The sequence below is a fragment of the Triticum aestivum genome, chromosome 1B, assembly GCF_018294505.1.
Source record: "Triticum aestivum cultivar Chinese Spring chromosome 1B, IWGSC CS RefSeq v2.1, whole genome shotgun sequence".
NCBI lineage: Eukaryota > Viridiplantae > Streptophyta > Magnoliopsida > Poales > Poaceae > Triticum > Triticum aestivum.
Genome location: NC_057795.1, coordinates 136,645,015 through 136,658,743, shown reverse-complemented (window position 1 = coordinate 136,658,743; position 13,729 = coordinate 136,645,015). Strand labels below are relative to the sequence as shown.

At 41.5% G+C, this 13,729-nt stretch overlaps 1 protein-coding gene across 5 annotated transcripts; it reads right to left on the bottom strand.

Annotated features, from left to right (window-relative positions):
* Positions 1-4,216: 4,216 nt before the first annotated feature.
* On the bottom strand, positions 4,217-7,634 carry LOC123112052 (uncharacterized). Of its 5 annotated transcripts, none has more exons than XR_006455064.1 (4): positions 7,238-7,634; positions 6,962-7,063; positions 6,782-6,876; positions 4,217-6,532 (listed from the first exon to the last, which is right to left on the bottom strand). XR_006455064.1 is itself a non-coding variant. In XM_044532967.1 (4 exons), exons 1-4 carry the CDS (start codon positions 7,338-7,340, stop codon positions 6,477-6,479), a joined length of 348 nt encoding a protein of 115 aa, XP_044388902.1. In that variant the 5' UTR covers positions 7,341-7,634; the 3' UTR covers positions 4,217-6,476. The 5 variants fall into 5 exon arrangements, 1 of the variants encoding a protein (XP_044388902.1); XM_044532967.1 differs by having other exon boundaries at positions 6,782-6,868; XR_006455063.1 differs by having other exon boundaries at positions 6,962-7,634.
* Between the last annotated feature and the right edge of the window lie 6,095 nt (positions 7,635-13,729).

The window sequence follows — 13,729 nt, the reverse complement described above, 5'->3', positions numbered from 1 at the left end:
AGGAGTGTGCGTATCATATATATTATATAAAAAGGAAAGACTCCCTCCATGTTGTGAGATTACCAGTATTTTACATGCTCCAGCCCGCCCACTTCGACACCCTATTTTGTATGCAACTACTCATTTATTATCCACGTTGCCATTACTGTGAAGAAACTGTCGACTCCCCTTTTAGGAGTCATGCTTGACTCCAAACCATACCTTCGCTCTTGATCCGCTGTAGCACCTACTTCTGAGATGGTTCCACTCCATCAAACATGATGACATTGCTGTGTTTCCACAACTCCCACATGCCCAAGAGGTAAATCGCCCGAGTCATTCTCCGATGTCCTCCTTGATGCTCCAGTATGATGCACAATGCTCCCAACATCTCATCCGCAGAAGGCGCTCTCTCTGGATTCCCGAACGCAATGTATACCCGATTCCAGACTTCTCTGGCAAAGACGCAGCTTACCATAATGTGGTTTATGGTCTCGTTGCGTTGATCGCAGAATGGACATGCAGCCTAATGAGGCAGGCCTTGCATGGCCAATCTGTCAGACGTCCAACACCGATTCTTGAATGATAACCACACAAAGAGGCGATATTGTAGGCGTGCTTTGGATTTCCATGTGAAAGTGACCGTACTGGGTGAGACCATGAGACCCATAAACTTGATCGCGTCCGCAAATCTCACCGAGGACCAGGAGATCGAGTCTCATGTACCCGCATCTCGTTGTATAGCCTCCACTGTAGGCCAAAGATCCAGGAACTGTTGGAGCATGTCGGTAGTGAGGTCGCGGGCCAAGATCTCCCGCCCAAGTGTCATCTCCTAGTGCCACAAAAACCGTGCGCGTTGATCTGATTCTTTTTGGAACCTTCTCATAGACAACTGGTGCTAGCTCTTCAATTCAGAACCCTTCGAGCCACCGACCCTCCCAGAACAAGGTGTCATGGCCGTCTCCCATTGTAGCCCTTGTTGCTGCCCGTAATAGTGCCATTGAATCCACCGTACAACAATCTCAAACTCGGACCAATGCCTTGAATTGTCAGCTCGCTGTAGCCAAGGCTAGCACGCTTTGTAGAGCAGTGTTGAGCTAGTGCATGTTCGGTATCCCAAGTCCACCGACCCACTTAGGCCTGCAAACCATGTCTCAGGCGACGACATAGTTGCCCCCCCTTGCTACACCAGAGAAATTCTCTACATATTTTGATAATCGCCATCAGTGTTTTGGGGGACAGGTCCATCACAAGCATGGCATCTATTGGGAGGGAAAGTCATTTTGAGCGGTTGCGGTACATATCGGCAACAATCTCACCTTCCATTGGTTGCTTTAAGGTTCGAGCTGTAAACATCTATTGTTCAGCTTTTTTGCTACATAAATTGAATACCATGTTTAATACAACTATTGGCCCCACCATTGCCCCTCATATGGCAGGGATAACAGTGGTGCCACCATGTGACAGCTCTCTCTATCTCTTCTCTCACATATAAATCCATCCTTTTATTTCATCTTAGCTAAAATAAACCGTCCATACTATTAAAATTATAAGTTCATTTTTGAAATAATAAATTCCTGGCGCCGAGACCTTTAGAACTAGACCAATCTTGGATACATTTTGAGTACTTTTAAATTTCAACATTGGAAAAATGTGGGAAAACCTATTTCAATTGAAATATGTGAAACCACCCTATTTCACTAGAAACCTATATTAACCTATTTCACTAGAAAAATATGGAAAAACATATTTCAATTGCAATATGTGATATATGTGAAACCAACCTATTTCACCAGAAACCTATATTAACCCAGATATGAAATTAAAATGATATCTTATGAAACTCATTGTCTGGAAATGTGTAAGAGTTTTTTTCTTCAAAAGAATGAAACATAATTTTCGAAAAATGTGTAATCGAAGTAGATGTTTTTTTTTGTGAAACAACATAGTGAAAAGTGAAATGTAGGTTCTCAATTGTTAAATAACAACCATGGAAAGTGAAATTATAATCCATCATTGCGAAATTGATTATTTAAAAATGTGAAGAATTTATTTCAAAAGAGTGAAATAATTTATTTAAGAAATGTGCAATTGAAATAGATACTTTTTATGAAACAAGCCAGTGAAAAGTGAAATGTAGGTTCTAAATTGTGAAATAGTAATCACAAAAAGTGAAATTGATTATTTGTAAATGTGAAATAAATTATTTCAAAAAAGTGGAATAGGTTATTTGAGAAATGTGCAATTAAAATATATGTTATTTTTGTGAAACAAGCTAGTGGAAAGTGAAGTGTATATTCGAAATTGTGAAATAGTAACTAGTGAAAGTGAACTTGCAATGTATCAGTGTGAATTTGATTATTTCAAAATGTGAAATGTACATTCGAATTTAAACATGGTTAAAAAATATCCAAGATTGATCTCATTTTAAAGGTTTTGGTGCAAGGAGTTCAAATATAAAAAAGTTTCAAAAATGAATATGTGGTTTAAAAGATATTAATGTTTTAAATTAGCCAAGGTGAAAGAAATGATTGTATTTATTGTGTGAGAGAAAAGAGAGAGGGTTTGCCATATTACTGCCAATATTGCATGTGAAGTACAGTGGTGGGCCAGCTGTTGAAATACCAAATATTTCATAAATATGGGAACACTTTTTATACAACACATAAATCAATATACGATGTGAGGTGTTACTAGCTGATTGGATGAGCCGTTGCCGGTTGATAGTGTCACTGCGCAATTTTTCAATTCGTGTATTGCAATCACATCGAACCAGGGGCGGAGCTTAGTTGGGGCAAACCTGGGCCATGGCCCGTCCAGGATTTTGGCAAAAAAAAATAACACCTGTGCTTTTTAGCCCAGTCCAGTAACCATGCAACGTCTGTTCGGGCTAGTACTCGTCGGGGACCTCCTATAGCCCGCTCTCTGCGGCAAAGAGCCGCCGTTTCGCACAGGCAACTCAACGACTGGGCCGGCCCGTAAAGATCGAGACCTTCAAACCTGCACTGTGGTGCAAAAATTAATCGCTGTATCTGGAATTCGAACACGGGATCGAGTGCTATAGACGACCCGCTACTAAAAGTCCAGCTAGCTGTCTAGTCTAAGCATATTGTTGCGTCAACGTTGAAGAACCAATACTGCGCAGATCCAAATTATTTTAGGAATTTCGAAAGCATGTTTTTTCTTCAAAAAACGGAATCTTCTATGAAAGGCAACACTTTCCAAATTTCTGAACAAATTTTAAAAAATACATTTTCGGAAAACAGATTTTTTTTAGAAAATCATCAAGATTTCTTGAAACAGGAAGATTTTTCCAAATTCCAGAACAAAGTTTGGAGATGCGAACATATTTTGAAACTCCTGAACAATATTTGAAAACAAGAACATTTTTTAAAACTTGTGAACAATTTATGAAACATTCAAAAAATAATAAAAACATGAAAAGCAACCCTTTCCAAATTTCTGAACAAATTTTTTTTATAGAAAAACTAGTAAGTGTGCACGTGCAACACACGTCTCTGCTGTGGCATATGGGGGCGATGGCCCTACCGGTTGAGGGTGCAAGGCGTGTTCAACCAGTGGACGTTGGGGCGGCGACCCCGAGAGCTTTGCAACTTCGACGGCATGGACCTCATGCCGTGTGGGTTGCAACTACTACATGCATGTGGAATGCTTATCTCTTCATCGCCGCGGGAGAGTGCCTCATGATTTCTTTCAGACATGGAAGGGCGACTTGTTCGGTGGAGCGAGATCAAGCTAGTGTGTGTTTGTGTGGTTGGCGTTTCTTGTGGCATTACGGTGTTCTAGAGTGGGCTTGGCCCTTTTATTTTGGTTTTCCGTGATTAATTGGACAATCTTCTGCTTAATCAATGAAACGTCAAAGTTTTTGCTTCGTGTCTGAATTTATTTGCACTCATACTCATTTACTCGACAAAAATCCAGATATATCTAATGTGTTTCTTTACCAGTAAAGAAGGCATGCTAAGCAAAAAGGATAATACCCATGCCTGCTTTGAAAATCCACCCAAGGTAAAATCGAATTTAGAAGCAAGACCATAAGAAAACCTAGAAAGTACAATTTCCTATACTTACAAATTCATGACGTCCTTCTTCCAATTTCCAATGAATCATGTTCATAACTTTAATCCAAATTCATTGCCAAGCCTTTGGAATAATATAAAAGAATCATCTACTGAACTGGTGGTTATACATCATACCAAATTCTAGAGGAATAATATAAAGGAATCATGTTCATAAGTTTAATCCAAATACATTAATAACACCAGGGGAATAATCCTATAATTTGGCTTCAAATAACACCATCCGCTGAATTTAGTTACATTTATACTAACCAAAACACTATAAGTGAAGATAGAAGGGAAACCGTTATTTCTGAATTTAGACATATTTACATGCTATACTTTATCTAGATATAAAGAGAGGAAATATACAGCATGAGATGGAGTAGTGGAGCGGAGCGCCCGCATTAGCGGTCAATCTACGGTAGGCAAGTGAATGATGCGGTGCTGTGATTGCTATTCACTGGTGACGAAGGGAAGCGGCGGATAAACAATGGAGATGCCCCTGGCCGCCGTGTCTCCCCCCGGGAGCCCTCCCATTTGACGATCGTTGTCTCAAACAGTCGAGGAATTGCACAGGGCGCTCCTCGTAATCTTGCGCGCAAACAGGGCTCCAAACAGTTGAGAATTCACACAGGGTAACTTGTTAGTATATCAAAAAAGAAACTAATGATGCTACACTAACTCTGCCCTGCTGTAGCAAACATGCAAGCTTACACCAATGCAAATGTTATTCACATATTACTCTGCGATTCACATGAAAAATATAGAGACAAGGCCCTAAACATGCATGATATAGACGTCCAGTAAGTAAAATAGCTAGAGTCACACACACACAAAAATCAGAGAAGAACCTTTAGGTAAAATCCCTAGAGTTGATGGGAAAGGCCCCACAAAGCATTGAAAGTTGCAAATTTAGCAGAGCATATAGAACTATGCTTTATATTGTCTGAGAGAACACAACAACCATACATCTTTTAAGAAATATCGGTCAGATTATAAACAGAGTACATTGCTAGTTGCATAGCCTCCTTCAGTACCATCTTTATACATTATTTAGCAAGGCTCCCTAATTCAAATTATCCTAACAGAATAGCTCATCATTGTATGCATAATATACACATAAATTAGAAAAAAAATTCAATATTAGAGATGAGTAACATGTCCTAATAATATAATAAGGTGGATTGACATGTACGGAAAACAAACATGTGTTGTCCCTCCAAGACATCTCTGCACACAACATTCTTGGTTCTTTTTCCAGTGGGATGAGTAAACTATGTGTAGACATGCAGAAATTATTATGACATTCCAGCCGTCGGCATGTAAAAATACAAAGCAATAACTCATTGGCAATAACAAGTACATCCTTGATCCTAAGCATATAGTTATTTAGCACGACCAAAAAATTATTAAGAAAGAAAATCACCCAGTGGAACGCACCTGAGTTGACCAGAACATGTTGTATTTTTATTAGAACGGCATTTTAATTTGAAGGAGGTAATAATACGCACCATCTACAACAGACAGTGCCGGGGGCTACCAACTTATAAGCATAACACTAACCGTCACTGTTCAATTCAATTTTTAAGCTCAGACCGTACCATGAAAACACGAAGTGCTTTTGCTCAATAGTTGGTGCTACCATTGATTTTGCTCCCACTTATGCTCTTGGGTGTTGACTAAGGGAGTTACTGGACAATAGGCCAATCTTTGATTTTGTCTATCTTTACACTACAGATCAACATCTCAATTTAGTCAAATTCTTCCTTTTGAAGTCATGGGACATGCTGAGTAGATAATTCCAATTAATTTCCTTTTCTGAGAATCTATTCATTAACATTAGAGATGACAACTACTTCTGATTGCATTTTGCAAAATAAAAGGTAAATGACTCAAAGCAGTTGTGATTAGATCTCAATCTCTGGAAGAGTTTATCTAATAACCTGCAGAAGACTACATAATCTGAAACATAAATTTATATCAGTGCAGCAGGAGACAGCTGAAACAAAGAATCTAATATGTGCATAGTTAGCCTAATACTCCCTCCGTCTGGAAATACTTGTCGGAGAAATACAGAAAAATGAATGTATCTAGAACTAAAATACATCTAGATACATCCAATCCTCCGACGAGTATTTTCGGACGGAGGGAGTAGTTGATAATTCATAGATTATTTGTATCAATTGGCGAAGGGAGAACTGAAACTGCTAGTTGAAAATAATGTATAAGTCTTTAGCACTAACATTATTCGGAATTATCACCTAAACAATTACTAATTGTATAGAGAGCATAACTAAAACTACTGAAGATTTATCTACTCAATATTTATTTCAAAGTCTTAAGCCACACAGGAGATCGAATTTGAAAGCACATGTAGCTTATAGGTAGAGCGCAAAGCTGGTGTACTGCAGGGATTCAGGACGCTGTATGAGATGCACACAGGACACCACCCCTGTTGGTTCCCCTCGCTCCTGTATTTGCATGATATGGTCATGAGCAGTGCTGGTAGATGGACACCAACAGTACCAATTTTTCTTGATCAAACGTTAGGGATTAATGTAATTTATAAAGAGGCTTCTGTGACTGCTTAAACGGGCTGTACAATAGGGCAAAGATTTCAGGATAATTGACCACTTGCCTACACCGTGAGGACAGGAGTGACAGGCCACGAATTCCAACAGACAAGAGAGTAGGTGGTGTATACCGCAGAGCGTCCGCACCTTCGATGGATCGGCCTAGGCCTACTTCAGAGGTCAGCGGTAAAGCTCCTGGTGATTGGAGTGATCCCCGCCTGTAGCTGGATATTGCTATTCAACTAACAAGACCGGGTTCAGTTCAGGAAAAAGAACGGAAGAAAGAAAAGCAGGACTGGGATTCGATCCTTGCGCTGATTTTCTTACCCCTCGAGGACGTGGGCAGGGACGATGTTGTCGATGTCACCGAGCACCCGCCTGCTTCCTCCCGCACTGGGGCCTTCAGCTTCGCTGCCGGTACTGCGGCACCTGGACATCATCAAAGAGAAACACGAGTAAAGATGAACGGCGACAATCCAGGCACGAACAGATGAACCGATGACCCAACGATTGCGGCGACCAAGAGGAAGTGCAAGCGCAGTGCTAAGGGAACGGCGACGGTGGACCATGCGATGACCCACGGATATGATTGGGATCCCTTACTGCAGGCAATGGAGGCAGAGGAGGATTGGGCAGCGGCACGTGAAGGGGATGTGGGGCGCCCGTCGTTGTTACCCCCCTGGATCTGCGCCACCTCCGTCCGCATGCCCTCGGCGCCCGCTATCTCCACCGCACTGAGGAGTACCACTGAGGAGGAGTAGGAGGACGACGTGGGCAGCGAGGCGAGCCCCCTGCAGGCCGCGTCGAAGGGCGGCTCCGCGGCGGCGGCTCGGTGACCTGCTGGCCGCGGGGAAGGGCGGCTCCGGGGCGGCGGCTCGGCGACCTGCGGCCTGCGGCGAAGGGTGGCTCTGGCGGCGGCACAGGGGACCTACGGCCCGCGGCCGGCTGTGGAGGAACAGCGCAGAGACGCGAGGTCGTGCGGGAGGAACGGCGCGGGGCGTGAGTTCGTGGGGACGTGGCGAGAGGTCGTGCGGACATTTTTTTAGCGATCGGGTTTAATTGCGTGGTTTGTTGCGTTAAACATTGGAGGATTAAGAGCCATCAGATCTTGTTGATGGACGGGTCTGATTGTTTGGTTCTCCGCCCTTTCTTTCTCTACTACCCCTATAAAAGGAAGAGAGGGGCAGATCCAAACAATCTGCACCGTACAATTCTCAGATTTAGCGTCCCAGATTCATTCCATGGTTAACACCAAGCCACTAACCACGTCTTACCGCTAAACAGGATTTGGGTGCCGAAAAACAAATCCCGTCCGATGCCCTCGCCCCACCCACGCCGCCCCCGACGCCATAACCTCCCCTGCCTCTTCCCCGTCTCACCTCGCTACCGATACACGCCCCAACCGCCACGCCTGCCGTCCCAAACATCGCCGTCGCGCGCATCGTCGCCGCCGCACGCACGCAACACCTCACATCACCAGGACCACGGCCTGTCCAACTGGAGTTTCCACCTACCGCTCCACCGTCGGCCTGACTGTAGGTTAGGGCGCTCGTCATCGGCGAGGCACGCGGGACCTGCCGGTGCCATTGGGGACTTGGACGCACGTGGGGTGGCGGCCGCTGGTGAACGTGGCCGCACCTCAAACCAGGGCGCGCGGCGGCCCAACGACCTCTCTGCTGCTGCCTCCGCCCTCCTCCGGCCCTAGCCACCATGGCATCTCAATCCCTTCTTTTGTTGTTTGTTTTTCAGATTAATACGGATAGTTGTATGCTATTGTGGATAACCCAATCCCTCTACCTCTCATTTCCTTCGTCTGTTGTTTGTTTTTCAGATTAATATGGATATGTTGTATGCTATTGTAGATAACCAAATATAGCAAAACTTTGGCCTCCTTTTCCTGTAGTTAGGCGACTTCAGGAGCATAGCAACACAACGGGAAGGTAAGCAACGGAACTTCAAATGTACGAGTTGCTTGGACTACAAATTTCTGAAATCCTCACTAATCAGGAATTCAATATGTCCTCATAAAATTTCAGGAATCCTGATGGCAGCTGTTTGTATGTGTGCGTAAACGTCTATGATGGTAAATTGTTGGTTAGAGAATACGAAATTGGTTTGCTTGTTCTCTGAGTATATATGACCGTTTTAGTGTTGAAATTTAGATCTTGGCTACTGGTTCACAGTTTTCTGCCAATTTCTTCTGTGTTCACACCTTGTGTACATCCAATACAACGAGCGGTGAATCAACTTTAGTTATAGAAACATATATCATGCACTTTTTTTAGAGATTTGATCTGAATAAGTGAGGGCCTCGGGACACTAATGAAACAATAACAATATCTAATATCCGGTGGATTGTCTTCTGCAAGAATAATGAATATGACTAACCCATTTCTAGAATCTGCAGCATCACTAAAAACTCTGAATCACATTGGCCTGTGCATCAAGTTTCAAGGAAACATGATGAGGTAAATAGAGAAACTTTCATGAATATTAGATGGCAGTTACACATACAACATTATTATTCTATCATAGCCTAAATAATTGGATTAAAGTTTAGCGCTTTTGGAAGAAGAATAGGGATGATATTAGGATTGATTTCTGATGTTAGAACTACTAATCTTAAAGTTGTTGACTGCCCTTTAATAACAACCCACACCTTCGCTATGGAAAACATATATTTGTTACCTCATAGTAATAAAAATGGTGTGCTTTAAACATGGTTGCTGCAAAACACATGAACGGAGATTGCACTGAGACACACATATATGAATTGTGCACATTGGTCTCGAGCTACAATTTGAGTGCATGCGTTGCTTACGATGAACCGCTGAAACTCTTGCTTTCTCTCTATTCTGCTGATAGAAGCAATGGCACATAGCTCACACTCCACTTTTATTTGTGTTATTGTGATATTTTTCTTTTCATCGAAATCTTGACTTTGGACATATTTTTTGTTTTTTTTATATTGGTGTGACCTTGTCCGCCTTATATTGTTTGGTGATTACAATATAAATTCCCGAGATAGTGCAAAAGTGGACAGTCTAGCCATTGAATAGTAATTATTCTACTGAATTGCAATGAAACACTCTTCATACTTCTTGGACTACTACATGGCATGATCCTGAGCGTTATTACCTTGCTGCTGCCTCATGGAATTTCTTGTGTGCCACACTGCATGATCCTGAGGTTAGCCTCAACATAGTTTTATGATTTGCTTTTTTGTGCCTTTGGAGCTCTTGTTTTTTTTATGCTTTTCTTTTCCAAGTTTCCCAAACGATCAACCCAAATAGGTAATTTTTGTTTTACTGTCAGGGGTCAGCTTTGAGCCCTTATCTTTTTGCATTGGTGATGGATGAGGTCATAAGGATATACAAGGAGATATCCCATGGTGTATGCTCTTTGCGGATGATGTGGTGCTAGTTGACGATAGTCGGGCGGGGGTAAATAGGAAGTTAGAGTTATGGAGACAAATCTTGAAATCGAAAGGGTTTAGGCTTAGTAGGACTAAAACCGAGTACATGATGTGCGGTTTCAGTGCTACTAGGTGTGAGGAGGAGGAGGTTAGCCTTGATGGTCAGGTGGTACCTCAGAAGGACACCTTTCGGTATTTGAGGTCAATGCTGCAGGAGGATGGGGGTATTGATGAAGATGTGAACCATCGGATCAAAGCCGGATGGATGAAGTGGCGCCAAGCTTCTGGCATTCTCTGTGACAAGAGAGTGCCACAAAAGCTAAAAGGCAAGTTCTACAGGACGGCGGTTCAACCCGCAATGTTGTATGTGCTGAGTGTTGGCCGACTAAAAGGCGACATGTTCAACAGTTAGGTGTGGCGGAGATGCGTATGTTGAGATGGATGTGTGGCCACACGAGGAAGGATCGAGTCCGGAATGATGATATACGAGATAGAGTTAGGGTAGCACCAATTGAAGAGAAGCTTGTCCAACATCGTCTGAGATGGTTTGGGCATATCCAGCGCAGGCCTCCAGAAGCTCCAGTGCATAGCGGATGGCTAAAGCGTGCGGAGAATGTCAAGAGAGGGCGAGGTAGACCGAATTTGACATGGGAGGAGTCCGTTAAGAGAGACCTGAAGGATTGGGGTATCACCGAAGAGCTAGCTATGGACAGGGGTGCATGGAAGCTTGCTGTCCATGTGCCAGAGCCATGAGTTGGTTGCGAGATCTTATGGGTTTCATCTCTAGCCTACCCCAACTTGCTTGGGACTAAAGGCTTTGTTGTTGTTGTTGTTGTTGTTGTTGTTGTTGTTGCTTTAGGAGCACTCGCTATGTGTCAACGGATAACTGAAGTCTGGTTGCGTCTATGAACATTTGGAGATTTTGTAGTACTTTTTCCCAGGAGATAAGCTAGCATGAGTAATAGATGACCAACGGTAACTAATTACATTTTTTGCTTGACGGCCTTATTGTCTTGTAGGAAGGCCTCTGCACCCCCTCCCGACAATTGACACGCTGTGCATCTCACCTGGCCACCCCGCACCCCCTTTTGAGATTGCTTCTCCCATTGAGAGTGAAACTGTTCTATGAAATTTGAGATGTATATACATTCAGATGAATGCAGTTTCATCCATTGCTGAAAGAAATGTGATATCCAATTTCAGGTTTTCTGAAGCCATGATCAGCTAGGGATTGGATAACAGAAGCACGGCATGTATAAGATCTGAACATTGAAAACTTGCAATGCAACTCAGTGGTATGCCTTCCTCAGTTCCTTGTAATCTTTGAAGCCTAAATTCCAAACTGTTTTTTTATACAAGCCTAAATGTTCTTACGTGTTACTGCTTTTGTACAAGACAGCATGAGTACAACATCTACAAAAGTATTTTTGGACTATTTTGTGTGCATCGGGCAACGCATACATTAAGCTGTCGCCATTGCCCATCATCTCATAAACTTTATTATGGGAAGCATGGTTTCGTTTTATCCCATATATCAGTATATCAGTATGTAAAGTATGTTACCTTCTGTATAATGTTGGTAATTTGTCCATGGAAATATTTAATTAAACAGTGTTTATCTTCTGCATCTTTTTAATATCTTTTTACCACGACAGGGATGGAGCTCTCAACGATGTGGAGCTAAATGTCTTTCAGGTTATTCTATACAGTGTTATTAGTGTTTTAATATATACTTATTTGCATAAGAAGTTCACATATGTTAGTGATTCCTCTCGGCAAAGGAAATATCCTCCCTTCAATACAATAAATAAATTCAATGTTCATGCGCTAAATGAAAATCGTTAGTTCATTATTACTACATTATTATCAGCTATTGATTTTGTAGTATTTATTAATTAGTAGTGCCTCATTAGGATGAACATGTATTTTCTTCTCCGCAAAAGAATGATTTTTCAATGGTTTTTCCGGGCTGTTTATTTTTCAGATATTGTGACTTGCTGAATTATTTTTCCATTACTACACACATGCACATCATTTTAATTTTGTGTGCACTTCCCAACTTGTTAGTGCCATCGTACCATGTTTGTTAGTCATGCTTTACTTATTATTTGGGCACCTTGGGGTAACATCTTGCCAATGTTTGTTCAGAATGGTGAATACATGTTCAAAAGCACTTGAAATCATATTACCTTTCATTATGTTGGAAGGAAAAAGCCTTTAGAACTGGATATATGTAAGAACGCTGACACTTAAAACTATCCTTAATTTGTTTATATCTTTGTAAAGCACTTATAATGCTTGAGTTATCAGGTTAGTCACATAAAACAATACGCACTTGCACTTTCAGGCATACCTAGACTTGATTGCCAGTTGCTCTACTCTAGGTATTGGTTTAATACTAATACCTTGTCTTCAAACTTTAACCGTGGAAATTATATGGCTCATGTAAGTGCTAATACTTTCATCTTCAAGTTTAGCAAAGTGACGTACTATTTTCTAATGTATGTGAGGATATATGGCGCTTTATTGCCTGACAGGCTCAATCTTGATGACACAATTAGAGTAAGTACTTGGAGAAATTTTATTAGTTACATTATCTTTTTTAAGAGGTTTCATTGACAGTGAAGTCCAAAGGTAGAGCTGAACATTATACCATGCTTAAGAATTTATGTGACTTCTATAATAGTGTTTGTCGTACCAGCATCTCTTTTACAGAACAAACATATTTTCTGTAGTATCCTATTTCCCGGTGTTCTTTTGTAAATTGTGCTGATTCATGTCGAAGTACTCAGGCAGTCTGATAATTTATCATTTCATCTCTTTTTCGCCATGAAATGTATCGCTTAATCTTACAAAGTTGATATGCTACTCACTTCAGGCACAGAATCCATGCCCATCGAGTTGCATTTGTGATCAGCCAACACACTGTAAAACTAAGAAACTTGTGCTTGATCGCCTCCAAGAAATAGAAATTAGTGAATTATCAGGAACTGAACATGAACGTGATTTTGCGCAACGGTTATTCAGTTGGGCAACAACCTTTAAAAAGTTGACAATGTCTTTTCATCAATTGATCACGAAAGCAAGGCCAAGGGGTTGTGCCAGATGTTACGAAGCTTGTCCACATTGGAACTATATATCGAATTTTATGTGCACCGCTGCTTGGTAGGGAAAGTTCTGTATGTTCCTGAAGATTAAAACACTGATTTGTCAATTCTATTCGCAAGCCTCTGGTTTGTGTGGTCCTGTTGTTCGCATGCTCAGGAGTCAGGAGTGGTGACGAATTCATGTTGTGAGAATATGTCGATGCTGTTGAGACTGTCTTTCTAGGACGCATGTTTATCTATGTAATCTGTATGAAACTATGGATTCTAATTAATTTGCTAAAATAGTAGCTGCTTTTCCTGATTTCTAATAGCATTTGTTAGGTGGGGCGCATTGCTGTTTATTAGTTGAATGGTGATTTCTGCTGAATTTCTGTTATTGTAATGGTATATGGGACTGTAAGTTCATTTTTTTGATATCATTTGCTGGAATGTGTAAAGGTATGGCTCTTTCATGATTTGAACCTTGCACCAGTAGGGTTTCCACAACACTATGTATGATCTAAACAATGGGTGAAAATATTTATTGGAGCATTCGTTTCAAACAAATGATTTTTATCATAAGATATTTCTAAT

Excerpts from the sequence above, each read along its gene's own strand:
- LOC123112052 (XM_044532967.1), bottom strand. The coding sequence starts at position 7,340 with ATGCGGACGGAGGTGGCGCAGATCCAGGGGGGTAACAACGACGGGCGC. Across the intron at positions 6,869-6,961 it reads CCTGCCCACGTCCTCGAGGG|CAATATCCAGCTACAGGCGG; the intron begins GTAAGAAAATCA and ends TTAGTTGAATAG. Across the intron at positions 6,533-6,781 it reads CCTAGGCCGATCCATCGAAG|GAGCGAGGGGAACCAACAGG; the intron begins GTGCGGACGCTC and ends ATGCAAATACAG.